General features: G+C 43.8%; 1 protein-coding gene across 5 annotated transcripts in view; it reads right to left on the reverse strand.

The window, feature by feature from the left end:
- The window catches only part of LOC109908863 (rho guanine nucleotide exchange factor 12-like), a 79,307-nt gene that overhangs the window by 9,789 nt on the left and 51,187 nt on the right, over positions 1 to 18,331 (reverse strand). For all 5 annotated transcript variants that reach the window (XM_031796145.1, XM_031796148.1, XM_031796147.1 and 2 more), the window contains 22 exons: positions 18,002 to 18,051; positions 16,759 to 16,816; positions 16,302 to 16,504; positions 15,991 to 16,068; positions 15,116 to 15,235; positions 13,339 to 13,446; positions 12,880 to 13,017; positions 10,958 to 11,056; positions 10,583 to 10,693; positions 10,283 to 10,381; positions 9,017 to 9,059; positions 8,554 to 8,659; positions 8,134 to 8,271; positions 7,921 to 7,953; positions 6,964 to 7,078; positions 6,748 to 6,856; positions 6,233 to 6,442; positions 4,798 to 4,942; positions 4,452 to 4,484; positions 4,051 to 4,205; positions 1,581 to 1,727; positions 1,369 to 1,454 (listed from right to left, as the gene is read on the reverse strand). In XM_031796145.1, the coding sequence (XP_031652005.1) occupies positions 1,369 to 1,454; positions 1,581 to 1,727; positions 4,051 to 4,205; positions 4,452 to 4,484; positions 4,798 to 4,942; positions 6,233 to 6,442; positions 6,748 to 6,856; positions 6,964 to 7,078; positions 7,921 to 7,953; positions 8,134 to 8,271; positions 8,554 to 8,659; positions 9,017 to 9,059; positions 10,283 to 10,381; positions 10,583 to 10,693; positions 10,958 to 11,056; positions 12,880 to 13,017; positions 13,339 to 13,446; positions 15,116 to 15,235; positions 15,991 to 16,068; positions 16,302 to 16,504; positions 16,759 to 16,816; positions 18,002 to 18,051 (2,384 nt within the window). The remainder of the gene's footprint in view (positions 1 to 1,368; positions 1,455 to 1,580; positions 1,728 to 4,050; positions 4,206 to 4,451; positions 4,485 to 4,797; positions 4,943 to 6,232; positions 6,443 to 6,747; positions 6,857 to 6,963; positions 7,079 to 7,920; positions 7,954 to 8,133; positions 8,272 to 8,553; positions 8,660 to 9,016; positions 9,060 to 10,282; positions 10,382 to 10,582; positions 10,694 to 10,957; positions 11,057 to 12,879; positions 13,018 to 13,338; positions 13,447 to 15,115; positions 15,236 to 15,990; positions 16,069 to 16,301; positions 16,505 to 16,758; positions 16,817 to 18,001; positions 18,052 to 18,331) is intronic.

An 18,331-nucleotide genomic window follows, 5' to 3' on the forward strand; every position in this document is an offset into this window, starting at 1 on the left:
TTTCTTCCAGAATAGTCCTGTATTTGGCTCCATACATCTTCCCATCAATTTTAACCATCTTCCCTGTGCCTGCTGAAGAAAAGCAGGCCCAAACCATGATGCTGCCACCACCATGTTTGACAGTGGGGATGGTGTGTTTAGGGTGATGAGCTGTGTTGCTTTTACGCCAAACATAACATTTTGCATTATTGCCAAAAAGTTCCATTTTGGTTTCATCTGACCAGAGCACCTTCTTCCACATGTTTGGTGTGTCTCCCAGGTGGCTTGTGGCAAACTTTAAACGACACTTTTTATGGATATCTTTAAGAAATGGCTTTCTTCTTGCCACTCTTCCATAAAGGCCAGATTTGTGCAATATATGACTGATTGTTGTCCTATGGACAGAGTCTCCCACCTCAGCTGTAGATCTCTGCAGTTCATCCAGAGTGATCATGGGCCTCTTGGCTGCATCTCTGATCAGTCTTCTCCTTGTATGAGCTGAAAGTTTAGAGGGACGGCCAGGTCTTGGTAGATTTGCAGTGGTCTGATACTCCTTCCATTTCAATATTATCGCTTGCACAGTGCTCCTTGGGATGTTTAAAGCTTGGGAAATCTTTTTGTATCCAAATCCGGCTTTAAACTTCTTCACAACAGTATCTGCCTGGTGTGTTCCTTGTTCTTCATGATGCTCTCTGCGCTTTTAACGGACCTCTGAGACTATCACAGTGCAGGTGCATTTATACGGAGACTTAATTACACACAGGTGGATTGTATTTATCATCATTAGTCATTTAGGTCAACATTGGATCATTCAGAGATCCTCACTGAACTTCTGGAGAGAGTTTGCTGCACTGAAAGTAAAGGGGCTGAATAATTTTGCATGCCCAATTTTTCAGTTTTTGGATTTGTTAAAAAAGTTTGAAATATCCAATAAATGTCGTTCCACATCATGATTGTGTCCCACTTGTTGTTGATTCTTCACAAAAAAATACAGTTTTATATCTTTATGTTTGAAGCCTGAAATGTGGCAAAAGGTCGCAAAGTTCAAGGGGGCCGAATACTTTCGCAAGGCACTGTATATATCTGGGACCAGGTTAGTGGATGGGTTCCGCCAGTCCATCTGTGCCACACGATCATTTCACAATTCTACTTCCATTCCGCAAAAAAAGAGCAACCATCTTTAACCTCCAGTTCAAAGCCACTTAAAAAGATAAGCAATCCCATACAAAAAAGTGGAAGTTTATTCTGCAGTGAAAAGTAATTTCAGACAATGGCACCGCTTTTGTGGATTGTGAGAGAGACACTTCTCTCCAACACAATTATTACATAAATCAAATTCCGTTGGGGAAAAGGCTTCAAAAAAATAAAAAATAAACGAGCTGTACTCACCCAGGACAGCAAGTCGTCTCCTATTTGGTCGATTACGGACGTCTCATTCCTTTTCCGAATTGTTACCATTTGCTCAGATATCCAAACTGAAATTCAAAATGAAAGGGAATGTAAGAGGGCCATTCTGTGTGTGTATGTGTGCGTACATGCTTGTGCATGTACATGTCTGTGTGTGTGTGTGTGTGTGCGCTTATGTCCATGCGTGTAAGTACCATGCAGTTGAACAATGTCCTCCAGGTTGGTGAAGATGTTCTTGATGTCGGCAGGAGGCAGTATGCCCTCTCTGGTGAGCTTCTGGTAGAAGATGTTGTCCAGCACTTTGAGCATCCGCAGGTGGGCCCTCTCAGTGTAGAACAGCTCTGTAGACACAGACAGCTCTAATCACTATTGCAGACACATACTGATAAATGACTACACTAGACAACCACAAAAGGCCGATAAAGAGTGATAATGAGAACAGTTATTTCAGCTTGTTCTTTGGGGGTTTTTGGCCAAGGTTCCAACTAGGAAAGATGCATTGGTAAAAGTGATATACGAATAAAGTTTGCTTGATTGAGTTCTTTGTTTGTTCATTGCACTCTTAACTCGTTACACTCGTACCCATAGATGGGTTCAAATAGCAGATTTGGACACTGATTAAGTGCCTAAATTGGGACGCAGTGGCTGTACAGTAACATGTTATACATGACGTCAGAGCTCAAGGTCTCCGCTTCACAGCACAGTACTGGTTTTTAATCGACAGCGGTTCTAAGAAGTTGCCCCCATCCCTCTCACTAACTGGTCAACTTCTGCACATTTTTTGTTGTTTTGAGTGAGGGAAATGCTGTATGTAAATGATTACATAAAGAGGACTTGATGTATTTTGAAAGATGAGACGTTGAGGATTATAATATATACACCACTTTGATGTCATACAAGCAAACCAAACCCCTTTTAGTCCAAATGTGCACTTCATATTTCCAAACTCATTTAATATACAGTGCCATGACCACAATGCTTGATGTTGTACAAGATGACATGGCGTCATACCCTGGGTTGTTCTGAACAGAATGAGCCTATGTCGTATTGTGAAGAAATTTGGCAGCGAAAACACATCTGAATGGACTCGTGACTCTACGCGCACCAAAATTACAATACGCTTCTCTGAATTTCCTTGAGAAAGCCCAACACTGAGATTGTATTATGTAACTTAGCTGCCCATGTTGGCAATAGAACACGCTTTCAAACGATGCCCACCTGACCAGATTGCGATATATAATGGAACCGTTTTAGGCCTGATCACTGACAACAATGAGACAGCCTATAGGGAGGAAGTCAGAGACCTGACTATGTGAATACAAGAATAGAGGACCAAGCACACCCCCATTCTCATCGACGGAGCTGTAGTGGAGCAGGTGGAGAGCTTCAAGTTCCTTGGCGTCCACAACAACAACAAACTAACATGGTCCAAGCACACCAAGACAGTTGTGAAGAGGGCACGACAAAACCTATTCCCCCTCGGGAGAATGAAAAGATTTGTCATGCGTCCTCAGACACTCAAAAGATTTTACAGCTGCACCTTCGAGAGCACTGCATCACTGCGTGGTATGGCAACTGCTCGGCCTCCGACCGCAAGGCACTACAGAGGGTAGTGCGTACGGCCCAGTACATCACTGGGGCCAAGCTTCCTGCCATCCAGGACCTCTATACCAGGCGGTGTCAGAGGAAGGCCCTAAAAATCATTAATGACTTCATCAGCCCTAGTCACAGACTTATCTCTGCTACCGCACGGCAAGCGGTACCGGAGCGCCAAGTCTAGGTCCAAGAGGATTCTAAACAGCTTCTACCCCCAAGCCATAAGACTCCTGAACATCTAATCAAATGGCTTCCCAGACTATTTGCAAAGAAAAATGTATTTGTTTTCTGAATGCGCTAAACAACAATAGTAAGTAATTGTGTAAAGGCGGGGTTGCAGGGCTGTTATCCAAATAAAAACTACAAGTCTGCTTGCTCTCGTACCTCAACGGCACAGCTAGGAGAGCTCAAAATAGCACCTTATAGTTGAAGACTATTCATTGAGTTGAAATGACATAGGACCTGTTCACACTTTGGAGAGGTGTGTGGCCACTTGGAGACACCAGTTAGACCGCTCACACAAACCCTTGTCAGTTTTTTTTGTCTTATGGGTTAGGGTTACCTACCCCAAATTTTCCATGAATATTCTTATGTTACTGAATGCATCCAGATTAATTGAAGATTTCGTTATCAACAAATACCTCAGTGTACAGTAAATGTAAAATACACATAAAATCAACAGTATAATGTTTGGATTCAGTCTTGTCAGATTAGCTGTTTTGTCCTCACCTTGAGTCTAATAATGTTACAACAATCTCCAAACTGTTCACTTTTGAATGCTACCATGTTTATGCATATGCTTTCCATATTTCTTCTGTAAGAAACATCTCAATTTAGACTTATCCATATAGGCCAATTCCCAGGAGTGTAAGCGGTTAACACCGTGATTATTCCTATTGAATAATAATCTGCCTACTAAAAAGAGTAAACACAGACATACAGTATGTACAGGGCCCTGGGTATTTCCTAATCATGCAAAGCCAATCACTAGGGCCCAGAGTTTTTTCTGGTCAGGTTAGATGGGCCCCATGTATTTATATTATGGTGACAATTCGAACAGGAAGTTACCGTTAATGACTTCCTGTCTCTTGATCTCGTGGGGCTGGAGTCCGGCCAGGACCTCTCGTCCCACCAGCTGCTGCCAGTTGAGGGGGTCGTGCTCGGAGTCAGTGCCTCCTTGGTCGTCTTCACTCTGCACCTCTGTAGAACCAAGGCCATCCAACCTGGGAGATAGGGAGCAGCAGATACAGGACTGGTTACAACCTTAAATACACCATCCGATTAAGATAAATGGAGCCACGAAATATAACAGAAACTCATACGGTCTCTAACCACAGCACAAGTAATCCACATTTTGTCCAAAAGAGGTTTAGGACACTGACTAAAAACTCTAATAAACGATCTGACCATTGCCTTTATCAGAAGTAGTGGTAGGCCAAGTAGGTCAAAACAGAGAACAGAAAACTCACCTTCTGAGAGCCTTGGGTGTTCCTTCAAGAATTCTGAAACAAGAGGAAACTATTAACTACGTGGCCTGCATGACAAAGCTCCACATACTCATACTCTGCCTGCATGAAACTACAATGTCAAACCTATTAAAAAAGGGGGGGACACAATAGGGGTAAAAAAACAAAAACATTTCAAGGGCTGACTGGAAAAAAACTTTATCAACTGGAATGGAATTGCATTTTATATACAGAGGGTAGATAACAAATAAAAAAAAGGGTCTAAAATGGCACCCTATTCCTTATTTAGTGCACTACTTTTGACTGCATCCTAGGCCCTATGTTTTCCCCTGCTTGGGGTCCAACTTACCCACTCTCCCTGTCCTCCTCCTGTAGTTGGTCCAGGCTATAGGGGCTCAGGCTGTAGTCAAAATGTGTGTTTGGAGTGTACTCTAAACTGTCCAAGTCTCCAAGACCCTCGCTCAGTTTGGGGAAGGCAGAGTTAGGGGTCCCAACTGAGAGGAGAGACAGAGATAAACAGAGCGAATAGATCAGTTACACTGTACAACTATCAAGGCCAGGTGGGAAGACCATTACTCCAGCTTAGAGCGGGGACGATAAACCGAACACTGCCTTCCTCTTACCCAAGCATTTAGCTTCCGTCTGTAATTTTTGATGATTTAGCTACACAACGTTTCTGTAGATTGTTCTAAAACCATTATTTGGTCGAAGGTAATAGCCTACGCATTATGTTAATTCCTGATATGAAAGTATTTCGCTGTCGGCTGCTGACTCTCACTCCTTCTCCCCACTGTGACATGGAGGAGGTAGAGATGCATTCTGAGAAACACAAGCATATGACCATTGCTCAAAACGCTATTGCAGGGAAAAGAGTGTTTTCAAAGCTACTACTGTTGTTCTAGTTACAGAGAGGAAAATCATAACTTTGTGAATAGATTATGTATTTCTCACCTCTTAATATTGAGTTCATGGCACCACTTTACAACCCGAGTAGGATGTAGTGTAGTATGGTTTTGATGCGCCGCAGAGGGGAGACAAGCGCACCATTCGCAATGAATAGGCCTACATCAAGTAGCCTAGGCATGGCACTGGAAAGTGTTTGTCGGACATTAGCCTACATTTACGGATTCCAACTTCCACAAGTGGTGAATAATATACTGTTGCTTATAGGCCAATATGCACAAAGATGCCAGCAAATTCTCTGAAGGGCAAAAATGAAATCGGATAATTCTGGATTGTATTTTGACAGGTCGCAAAATATAAATAATTTCCTGGATATGTTCGATGAAATAGCTAACTTTAAAAAGAATCATATGATACCATCTCAGTTGTCTTATTTGGCACTGGAAAAAAACTGCCACTAACATAAAGTACCTGTCCATAAAGACTTACTACAAAAAAAAAGTTTTTGCAGTTTATCGCCATCACAAAAAATAGGTAAATAGATCACGATTTTGGTACATATCGCCCAGCTCTACTACAGCTACAATGACCCAGAATTAATAGGCAACATATTTAGGATTAGGACATTAAACCAAATTCAAAGTGTCAGAGATGATGTCGGGATTTTAGTTAAAAAGGAGAGCACCGTAGACAAACCGTGCTCCTCAAACACTATGGGGAGCGTAATTGGTCTTGCACTGCTTGCACTTGATTCAGTATGTAGTCTAGAGACTAGTGTACTTGGTTTAAAATTGAGTATGTGGGAAGTGTGCTAGCTAGGGAGTTTAGTAGGTATGTACTAGCTAGAATCTAGTACAGTATGTGGTAGTTCAGGGTCGCACCAAACTCAGAGTCTCTGCTGCCTCCGTCAGAGGCGTTGTTGTTGGTGGTGCTGTTGGTTGGCGAGGTGGCGTTGGTCGGGGAGGAATGTATGAGCTCTGAGCCCTCGCTGGACTGACTGGCCCTCAAGCGACCCGCCTCCAGGTGCTCCAGGCAGGGCTGGGACAGCTGCTTCTGGGGCCGTGGCTTGTTGAGGTCCATTGCCTTGCCAACTGCTCACACAGACAGACAGGCAAATCAGTCAGAGAGACAGGCAGGAATCCCACATACAGTCAAGACAGACACAAAGAGAGGTAGCAGGAGTCAATACTACAGGATCCGTTTACTTTGCTGCCAGTCCTTCCTTTTTCCATAGCAAAAAGATGACTTGTTTCGAATGTGGGTAATGATGACCATCTACCAATACAAAGTGACTATCCAGGGGTTCAGTAAATTGGGAGACCTGTAGTATAGTAGTGTTGGTCAACTTAAATGACAAAATGAAGGCCAGCGTGCTTTATAACGCAGACAGACTCACCGGACGTGGGGTCGACTCGGCTGGGCCGGCGAGGAGGCCCGAGGATGCTGGGAAACCTGGTGCGTTTCACCTTCTCCTCCCCTCCCTCCTTCTCGGTCTTGATGCTCTTCTGTTCATCACAGACATCACATGATCAGTCAGTAAGAGAGATATAGTAGGAGTGTCAGTTAATAAAAACGGAGCTAGGTTAGCGGAGGGTTCAGTGTAAGCTCATACCTTGATCTTGGGGAGGAAGTTTATGCGGACCCATTTGGACTCTAGGCCGCGTGGCTCTTTGACTTTCACGCCAAGGTGCTTCATGTACGTGAGGATGACATACTGCATAGTAGTGCTGCAACAACAGACCAACGAGGATTCAGGATTTAGAGACCAAAATGAAATTGCCATATTCTCTTTTATATACAAGTGGAACAGAGTGGGATTAATTTGAAGTGAACTACATGTTGATGTGTCTTTAGTGTGGCTTTGACCATATGCCACGAAAACAAGTGACGACGGTAGAAAGATGTCATATCCATTCATTAATCATCTGGGATATGCCAGGACCATATGGCATTTGAAATAAGGTTGTTATACAATGTCGGAAATAGTCCCTCGTGAATCTAGACAAACTAGAGAAATGTCATTTTTTATTAAAGCGGTTGGCCAAGAACTCATGTAGCTAGATTGCCCCCCTGGCAAAGAGATACTCTACACACACAATGCGACGTCTGTTGTAATGATAACTGCTCAACCTCAAGATCATCTAATATGATGTTCTTGTCCTCTTTCATGGTAGTGAACTGAAACTACATTGTTGGTCTCCAGTCTGACAGAGTAGAAATGACACAGATAGTGGTTAGAAAAACCAAGAGTCTGTAACACCCCTAAGTGTCTCAAACCCCTCAAGGAGTGCAGTGCACTACACCAAATATTGTGTTTTGTGAGACAGGTAGGTTCTACATGAATTTGTCCAACAACAGTGCATTTTTGGGGGGTTTTCTGGTTGTAAAACGTTTTGCTACCTTTTGCCTTACTGAACACAATCATGGTCTCCAGTCTGAGTCTGTGACCTTAACATCTTTTATTGACAATCCCCAAAACATTACACAGACTAAAATTGATGGATAGTGTTAAATGTGTATGGCCCATATCGGTTCTTTCCTATGGATAAACAAAAGATAATCCTCTCACCATTTCTCCTCCTCTGTGGATTGAGTTGTCAACCTAAAATATGGCAAGAAATTCAATTAGAACAAATTCTATTACACAGAAAACTATTTTAAAACTATTTAAACAGAGTACAAAAATAAGTTCAAACAATTAGAAGTAGTAGATTTCCAATCGATACATTTTCAGCCTCAATTTAAAAAAAAACAGCAAGTGAAACAGAGTGTGGCTACTAACAGAACATCCTCTATCTTGGTGATGATGTTTTCAGCACAAGCACGTTCTCTCTCCAGTGCTACCCGGTCTCTGACGCGCTCCGTGTCCAGCCGGGCCAGCTCCCCCTCCGCCAGGGTTAGGCCCATGCTGCGCTTCTGCCTGCACACCCCACAAACCAGTGTCAGATCCCACTTACAGTATGCGTATAATAACTAATATCATGCTTACATCAACTTATACCATACTTATACCATGATTATATCTTACAGCAGGCTTATGCCAACATAGTGTACATTTATAAGCCCAGCAGCGTATAAGACCAGCACTGAGTGTTTATAAAGACAAACAGCTATACTATCTACAAGTCTTTACATATGACTAGCACATAGGCACCAATGGGAAAGGCGGCCATCTCAGAAGAGCGTGTGCAAGGTGACTGACCTAAAGTCCTCCAGGTTCCTCTGGATGTCAGGGAGCTGGGTGTCCTGCACCATCTGGACGTACTGTCTGTTCAGCTCCTCAGGGATCAACTCCGTCCTCCTCCGGTCTTCAACAGCCACAACACAACACAGTAACACGGTTAGAAAGTGGGGTGGCAACAAATACAGCTCATCAAAGAGAGAATTCAAATGTGCAATTCTCATATAATTACTTTGTTTGATGTCTTAACACCTGATGTGGGATAGTAGGATTGGGTAGATAGGTTAAACAACCTACCACACACTTATAGGCACTTTGTGATCATGCTGCTATTACAGGGTTGAAGTAAGGAAACTTGAGTGGGCTATATTTGGAATTCCATTAGATAACAATAGTCAATCCTCAATATACCCAGAAATAACTTGGCATGGATTTGTCAGCCAGGGAAACTAATGGAAATTAAAGGAAAGCCACAAATACTCACCAAGGTCAGAGGATAGGGACTCGGGAACAGCTACTTTTAAATTCTGTATGAAAATAAGACACATTCAGACGGGAAATAACAAAGCCAGACTTGTTAATATGAGTCTTACCGAAACACCAGAGTAAAAATACTTGACATTTAACAAAAACGTAACAAATACGTGCTGAACAATTCCTAAATGTATGCCCTGTGTGTTAGTAGTGCATAAGAAATCCAACTAGACAAGAACATTTCTGGGATCTTCAAGTAGTCTTATCGGTCTTAGGCAGCATAATATATTGTATTGGGAATCAACAGAACAGTGGATCAGAGAAATTACGGTTCCAGCTGTGGAGAAATGTTTTACCGCAGGGAGAGGGGACTCCTGACAGAATCACCAATAATCTTATCACACAAAACACACTGCTGTAAAATAACAGTGTTGCATATCATATCAACACTGTCAGGGGATGTAGGTGTTTTATCACAACTATGGTAGGGGAGACCATGACTTCTGCCCAGTGGTGGAAAAAGTACCCAATTATCACACTTAAGTAAAGATACCTTAATAGAAAATGACTCAATTAAAAGTGGAAGTCACCCATTAAACTACTACTAAGTCTAAAAGTATTTGGCTTTAAATATATTTAAGTATTAAAAGTCAAATGTACAAAAAAACTAAAATGCTTATATTAAGCAAACCAGATGGCACACTCCAACAGTCAGACATAATTTACAAATAAAGTATGTGTGTAGGGAGTCCGTCAGATCAGAGGCAGTAGGGATGACCACTTGATAAGTGTGTGAATTGGACCATTTTCCTGACCTGCTAAGCATTCAAAATGTAACAAATACTTGTGGGTGTCAGGGAAAACGTATGGATTAAAAAGTACATTATTTTCTTTAGGAATGTAGAGAAGTAAAAGTTATCAAGAATATAAATAGTAAAGAAAAGTACAGATACCACAAAAAACTACTTAAATAGTATTTTAAAGTATTTTTACACCACTGCTTCTGCCACAGCTCTGTGGGTTTTGTGTAATAACAACAGTGCAAGTCTGTGCTGGCTTGGGCCTGCAGTTTGAGTAAAAGCTAGCTGTGATCCTGTACTGACTGTAGATGAAAGCCGCTCGAGACTACAAGGCCCGTATTCACAATTAGTCTCAGAGTAGGAATGCTTATATGATTATATGGATAGGTGGTACCTGATCTTAGACCAGCACACCAACTCAGACTCTTGGTGAATATCGGCCCAGATGTAGGCTAGTTCAACTCTACTCTACTCACAGCTCCCCGGTCGATGAAGAAGTTGTGGAAGTCCATGAACACCCGTCTGGTTTCTTTGGAGTTGGTCTGCTTGCACAGGTCAGCGTAGAGGTAGCAGAGCTAAAGAGAAACGTTTCCCATGATCAATGAGATATGACAAACACGTTGTACACCATTATGTCTGCGTCAGCACTGCACTGATATCCCATTTTTTAAAAACTATTGTTGTCTGTAACTGGTCACAACACAAACATGGTCAGGTGAGTGCACGTGTGTGTGTGTGTGTGGGGGGGGGGGGGGGGGGACGACGACGACTCTTACCAGCGGTGCAGGGTCAAACTGGGAGACGACATGATGCAGGAACGCTGCCAGGTGGGCAGGTCTGGACTTGAGCAGCTCCATGCTCTGGAAACAGCTGCACTGGCCATTGACCTGAAATACACACAGTGTGTGTGTGTGTGTGTTACGTGCTAGCTTGACCTTGTTAGAAAATCCTCTCAGTGAGGCTCGTCAGACTGTCACCCTTTTACGGACAGATTTTTTTGGGACATGCCCTTGCATGCTTGTGTTAAATGTTGAATGTTAAATAAAAAGTTTTCGATCAATAGCAAATAAATCAATTAGGCCTTCGATTTAAATTTTCAAAACCAAAGAAGTTATACGTTTTCCCTTATTTTGGATGTATTTAGGGCCTACCTGTTCCTGATCAGAGTCAAAGTAGTCGTCCTCAGCTCCGATGATCTGGGAGACGAAGCGTGAGGAGGGGCTGCTAACAGTGGAGGGGGACAGGGAGTCCTGGAGGAGGGGGGAGGAACACACAGCACTTAGATCTCTCACTCATTGAGCGTGGACTGCTCCTTTCACTGAAGTGGCCAACAACATCTACCATCAAAGGGGTGTTGAATGAAGGTGGCTCCACATCTGCAGAGCATGGGTCATGTCCATTAGACACTAAATGGAAAAAATGGACTGAAACAGAGAAGGACTACCTGGACTTGTCCAATAAGATATTTTTATTACATTACAAAACGTTTTGAACGTTCAGATGAGCTAAATCACGTCTATGCTCGCTTCAAGGCAAGCAACAGTGAGGCATGCATGAGAGCATCAGCTGTTCCAGGCGACTGTGTGATCACGCTCTCCTTAGCCGACGTTAAACAGGTCAACATACACAAGGCTGTGGGTACGGATTACCAGGACGTGTGCGCCGGGCATGTGCTAACCAACTGGCAGGTGTCTTCACTGACATTTTCAACATGTCCCTGATTAAGTCTGTAATACCAACATGTTTCAAGAAGACAACCATAGTCCCTGTGCCCAAGAACACAAAGGCAACCTGCCTAAATGACTACAGACCCATAGCACTCACATCTGTAGCCATGAAGTGCTTTGAAAGGTTGGTAATATCTCACATCAACACCATTATCCCAGAAACCCTAGACCCACTCCAATTTGCATATCGCCAAAACAGATGAAGCAATCTCTATTGCACTCCACACTGCCCTTTTCCACCTGGACCAAAAGGAACACCTACGTGAAAATGCTATTCATTGACTACAGCTCAGCGCTCAACACCATAGTGCCCTCAAAGCTCATCACTAACCTAAGGATCCTGGGACTAAACACCTCCCTCTGCAACTGGATCCTGGACTTCCTGACGGGCCTTCCCTAGGTGGTGAGGGTAGGTAGCAACACATCTGCCACGCTGATCCTCAACACTGGAGCTCCCCTCCTGCTCAGTCCCCTCCTGTACTCCCTGTTCACCCATGACTGCATGGCCAGGCACGACTCCAACACCATCATTAAGTTTGTAGACGACAACAGCGGTAGGCCTGATCACCGACAACGACGAGACAGCCTATAGGGAGGAAGTCAGAGACCTGGCCGGGTGGTGCCAGAATAACAACCTATCCCTCAACGTAACCAAGACTAAGGAGATTATTGTGAGATTGAGAGCTTCAAGTTCCTTGGTGTCCACATCAACAACAAACTAGAATGGTCCAAACACACCAAGACAGTCGTGAAGAGGGCACGACAAAGCCTAATCCTCTGCAGGAAACTTGGCATGGGTCCTGAGATCCTCAAAAGGTTCTACAGCTGCAACATCGAGAGCATCCTGGTTGCGTCACTGCCTGGTACGGCAACTGCTCGGCCTCCGACCACCAATGCACTACAGAGGGTAGTGCGTACGACCCAGTACATCACTGGGGCTAAGCTGCCTGCCAACCAGGACCTCTATACCAGGCGGTGTCAGAGGAAGGCCGTAAAAATTGTCAAAGACCCCAGCCGCCCCAGTCAGACTGTTCTCTCTACTACCGCATGGCAAGCGGTACCGGAGTGCCAAGTCTAAGACAACAAGGCTTCAACGTTTTTTTTACCCCCAAGCAATAAGACTCCTGAACAGGTAACCAAATGGCTACCCGGACTATTTGCATTGTGTTGTTTTATTTCTTCACCTACCTATTATTTACATAATACCTTTTTTGCACTATTGGTAGGAGCCTGTAATTAAGCTGTAAGGTCTACACCGGTTGTATTCAGCGCACGTGACAAATAAACTTTCATTTGAAATGTTTTCAGTTGCATTCCCTAATGAACATAAGCCAGGTCAGTCTTACCAGGTCTGGAGTGTCTTCTGGGTCGGGGGAGTGGCAGGAGTTGAAGCTGTCTCGGGGCGTGCTCTTTGGGCTGTGGTAGGACAACAAGTCTCTTTGGCACAGGCTCTCCGGGGAGGCAGATGCAAAACCACGGAGAACCTGAAAATGGATAACATTGGGTAAGCCATCAAAAACGAATCTAGCTAAACCTGGGTCTTGTTCATTAGGCACCAAATGGAAGAAACTGGACTGAAACAAGGGGGGATTACCTGGACCTGTCCAATAAACTATTTTCATTTACCGTTGCGTGACCTGATGAACACAACCCAGGTTTGGGACAAAGTGGGTTGTGGGTTTGGGTAGTGGTGTACTCCTCCGTGAGATTAAGATCACAGTTGACTAATTCATTGTCCCTAATCATGTATTTACTCCACAGCTATGCCCACACACACACCAGTAGAAGTTGAAAGTGACACTTACAGGGGACATCATACTGCTGCTCCGTGAGAGTTCATGGCTACTGGAGGAAAGTGTGTGGTCCATGTCTACCATGCTTCCATCATCTCCATCACCCAATCGCAGGGCATCCTTAGAATTAAAATCACAAAGTCAGTCACGTGCAGTAAATATAAATATTACCCCCCCCCCCAAAAAAAATGGGGTTATATTTAACCTTTATTTAACTAGGCAAGTCAGCTAAGAATACATTCTTATTTACAATGACTGCCTACCCTGGCCAAACCCTAACAACGCTGGGCCAATTGTGTGCCGCCCTATGGGACTCCCAATCCCGACCGGTTGTGATACAGCCTGGAATCGAACCAGGGTCTGTAGTGACGCCTCTAGCACTGAGATGCAGTGTCTTAGACAATTGCACCACTCGGAGCATACATCTACACTATATATACAAAAGTATGTGGACAACACTTCAAATTAGTGGATTAGGCTATTTCAGCCACACCCGTTGCTGACAAGTGTATACAGCCATGCAATCTCCAATTACAAACATTGGCAATAGAATGGCCTTAAGAGCTCAGTGACGTTCAACATGGCACCGTCATAGGATGCTACCTTTCCAACAAGTCAGTTTGTCAAATTTCTGCCCTGCTAGAGCTGCCCCGGTCAACTGTAAGTGCTGTTATTGTGAATTGGAAGCATCTAGGAGCAACAACGGCTGCGAAGTGGTAGGCTACACAAGCTCACAGAATGGAACCACAGAGTGCTGAAACACCTGCCCTCAGTTGCAACACTCAATACAGTTCCAAAATGCCTCTCGAAGCAACATCAGCACAAGAACCGTTCGTCGGGAGATTCATGGAAATAGATTTCCATGGCTGAGGAGCCGCACACAAGCCTAAGATTACCAAGCACAATGCCAAGTGTTGGCTGAGTGGTGTAAAGCTTGCTGCCATTGGATTCTGGAAACGCATTCTCTGGAACGATGAATCACGCTTCACCATCTGGCAGTCTAAAGGACGAATCTGGGTTTGGTGGATGCCAGCTACCTGCCCAAATGCATAACGCCAACTGTAAAGTTTGGTGGAGGACTAATGGTCTGGGGCTGTTTTCATGGTTTGGGCTAGGCCCCTTAGTTCCAGTGAAGGGAAATCTTAACATTACAGCATACATTCTAGACAATTCTATGCTTACATTTTTGTGGCAACAGTTTGGGGAAGGCCCTTTGTTGTTTCAGCATGACAATGCTAACCTGCACAAAAGCGAGGTCCATACAGAAATGGTTTGTCGAGATCGATTACCCAATATCAGGGCCCGACCTCACTAATGCTCGTGGCTGAATGGAAGCAAGTCCCCGCAGCAATGTTACGACATTAGTGGAAAGCCTTCCCGAAAGAGTGAAGGCTGTTATAGCAGCAAAGGGGGACCAACTCCACGTTAATGTCCATGATTTTGGAATGAGATGTTCGACGAGCAGGTGTCCGCATACGTTTGTTCATGTAGTGTATATTGTCATGTTTTCAAAGCATATAGTGTACATAAATTGAGCAGAACATGCAGATCAAGTACCTTGGTGAAAGAAATATCATGGTTAGGCTCAGATTAAAACTCAGGCCCAGAGTTTTACCTGGTAGGGTTATAGTCAGGGAAAACGCATCGGCCTGATCATGGCATTCACAGAAAACCCCAGATTCTCACACTAACTATTAGTTATTAACAATACATATTACAATATTAAAACTTAAAACGTCAGTATGTTTTTGAATTTATTTATTCAGGGCGTTGGGGTGATGCAAGTTACCTGTGCTCCTCGAGTGGCCTTACTAAGCTGCCCCTGCAGCTGTGGAATGTGCTTCTTGGCTTCCTGGATGTCCTTCAGTAGTTTGGGCGTCGGATTCCTGCTGTACTCCTCCTTCATTGCCTGTAGGGAGGGAGAGGGCAGCGGAGACACTCAGTTAGACATTATTGGAATCCAAAGTAGCCAAGTCCATAAAATCATTTTTTACTTTAAACAGTGTAGATTTGTCCTCATTTACAAAAAAGTGTTTTTTTTCAACACACTTGCTGTGGCTATACTGTGCTGGTAATGTCATGTTGACACACGTAGCAGCAGCGCAGTAATGTGCTTTGTGTGCGTAGTGAAGTGGGAAATGTGGCTCTGTGAAGCACTAGGGGGGGGGGGGGGGGGGGGGGGGGTTGACTGGTTCTCTCTGAGTGGCTGCCTGCAATAGAGTGACTGTTCTAGTCCAAAACCACAGGAAAAGTCTTGCTCTTATCAACACAAGCCACACACACGCCAGTGTTGTCCTGATCGTATCAAAACCTATTAGAATACAATTATAGGACAAAGACCATGACTTCTCATGCTTCAAAATTTGATCTCATCCAACTACAAAACATTGACCCCATATCTCCAGAGTGAGCGGTCTCTGAAAAACACTTTATAGACCAGGACCTGTATTTATATACAGTCTCGAGTAGGAGTGCTGATCTCAGATCAGGTCTCCATGAATTCTTACTTATAATGATCTAAAAAGGCTAAACTAGATCAGCACTCCTACTTTAGACAAGATCAGCACTCGTACTCGGAGACACTTCATGAATATCGGCACCAAATTTAGCATTTGCCCAAATACTAACGGAGATGGTTTCTCCTGCATCAGATAGAATGCTCACCTGCAAATCTTCTTGCTCTTTGGACAACATCTTCTGCAGAATGTGCACCTTTTGGTTGTGTACGCTGTTGTTCTCTTCCTGTACAATGGGAATAAGACACACAGGGCTTGATCAGGACATGGAACCAAACACACAGTGGAAGAAATGAAACATTGAGTAAAGAAGCAGGGGAAGACAAGAGTTTAAGGAACAAACAAATGTAAACAATGTAAACAAACCCTGAAAAGCAGACAGGCAAAGAGGGATGACATGGAGAAAGAAGATGTAGCTCAAAGGAGGAATGCAGCTCAGATGTTAAGAGGCGGTCATACCCATATCGGTAGAGGAGAGGTGATGCGGTCATGGGGGCTGTATGGTCGCTCCCCCATTGGCTGTCCAGGGGAGTTTGGAGAGGTGACAGAGGACGACCCTGTCTGGGCCCCCAGGAACACCACCTTAGCCTCGCCCTCCAAAAGGGGGATCTGGGGCAACCCAGGGGGTCGCCCCAACACTGTGAGGGCCACATAGGAACCCGCTGAAGAAATAAGATGGATACGGAGGTATGGTAAAAAAACTAAAAGTGTGTGTAATAATAGGCCTAATCCTCACAATCATTACATGACTTTCCTAGCCTGGCCACAGATGTTTGTGCTGTATTGCTAACTTGTATGGTATTTGGCACAACAACGGCCATATGAGCTGGAAATACAGCACAAATAGGCACCAGGCTATGACTTTCCGATATCAATAACAAGCAATAAAACTAAAAAGTCACTCTACAATGCATACATTTTATGAGCTTTACTACTTCCACGTGGTTTGAATGTGTTACTAGGGTCCCGTTCACCTGGAAGAAAGGAAAAAAGTAATAATGTGAGAATTCATTCAATGCTGCCTGGAAATCAAATGAGTTAAGTCATCCACCCCTCTTCACACACACACACACACTTAGTTTGTGTTTTTTCTAATCCAACCAGCAGGTGGCATTGTGGAGCTGGTGTTTTGGCTTGAAACCTCAGATCACAAAACAAAGTTGTCTGACTGGAGCATATAAGGAGAAGGCAACAAGGCACCTGAGTCGTGATCAGCAGGCAAGAAACGTATCCAAAGAGCAGAAATGTTCATTTTTCCATTTCAAAACATTTTCAGTTTTGTGCCAATTGAACAGGACCCTGCAACTACTATGAAAGTGGTATGTATACAGTTGTGGCCAAAACTATTGCCAAACGTTTCTTAAATAATTCCCTATTTCTTTTTAAATAAGTTGAAATTGGCTACCTAGCTTATTCAAGCCCATTTCAAAATACAACACTGCCCACTTAAGACAAAAAAAAAAGACGCTATTTATCTGACTCACTTTTCCAAGATGTCTAGCTAGAATTGTATAAGTTTGGTGCTCTTGTAGGAAGTAATCACTCCCCTACTGCTGACTACAAATGATCTGTAACTGGGCTAATAACCCACTAACTAGCAAAGGATATGAACAGAATGTGCACATGTTGCTACATGCAGCCCTTGCATTGATCTCAAAACAAGCACATCTACTCATGACCACAGCTGTAAACACAGTCCAGTTCAAAGTAAATGGCACAGATCCATGTATGGCAATGGCCTATTTGCATATAGGCCTACTGCAGCACTGATTGGCTATGCCGCACTGGTCTGCGTAGAGGTCTTTGTAGAGTATGGGAAGAGTCATGCGCAATACACCATTGCTTTCTGCCTACAACAAAATCTCTTGCAAAGTTGGTTTTGTTTCAGTGTGTTGCAATCAAAGTGAATAATGTAGAATAATGTTCAATCTCGTGCTTCTCTCAGTGGGCTGATATTTCTTCTTCCCTCTGCGCTGCAGTCCCAGAGAGTTGCACATGGTCTCGGGGTACGGCGCAGAAGCACGCAACTTAGAGGGAACATTTGTGGGGACCAAAAGTTTTTGTCCAATTTGAACTTGTTTAAAAAAATATATATATATATTTCAGCAAAATGCAAGGGTGCCCTTTATTTTTGGCTGCAACTCCATAGATTAGTGTACCTTGATGATCCGGTCACCTGTCTGTACACCCGCACGCTCTGCAGCACCATCTAGGAATCAGAGGGGACGAGAGTCAGGAAAACACAGAACGGTGTATAAGATGAACAATGTCCAATATACCCATTACAATACCACTGTTTGCACTACAAAAGTAATGTTTTAAGAACATCCTATATCGTAACATATCTTACACCATAACTAGGGCCCCGAGTTTTTCCAGACCTGACCAGGAGAAACTCCGGGCCCCTAACCATAACAGTGGTTGTGGTGCTGAAGGGGCCCCATTAGGCTACTCCTCCCCAGACAGAGCTTTAGGAGCCCAGAGAGAGT

Source organism: Oncorhynchus kisutch, linkage group LG18 (genome assembly GCF_002021735.2).
Source record: "Oncorhynchus kisutch isolate 150728-3 linkage group LG18, Okis_V2, whole genome shotgun sequence".
Lineage (NCBI taxonomy): Eukaryota > Metazoa > Chordata > Actinopteri > Salmoniformes > Salmonidae > Oncorhynchus > Oncorhynchus kisutch.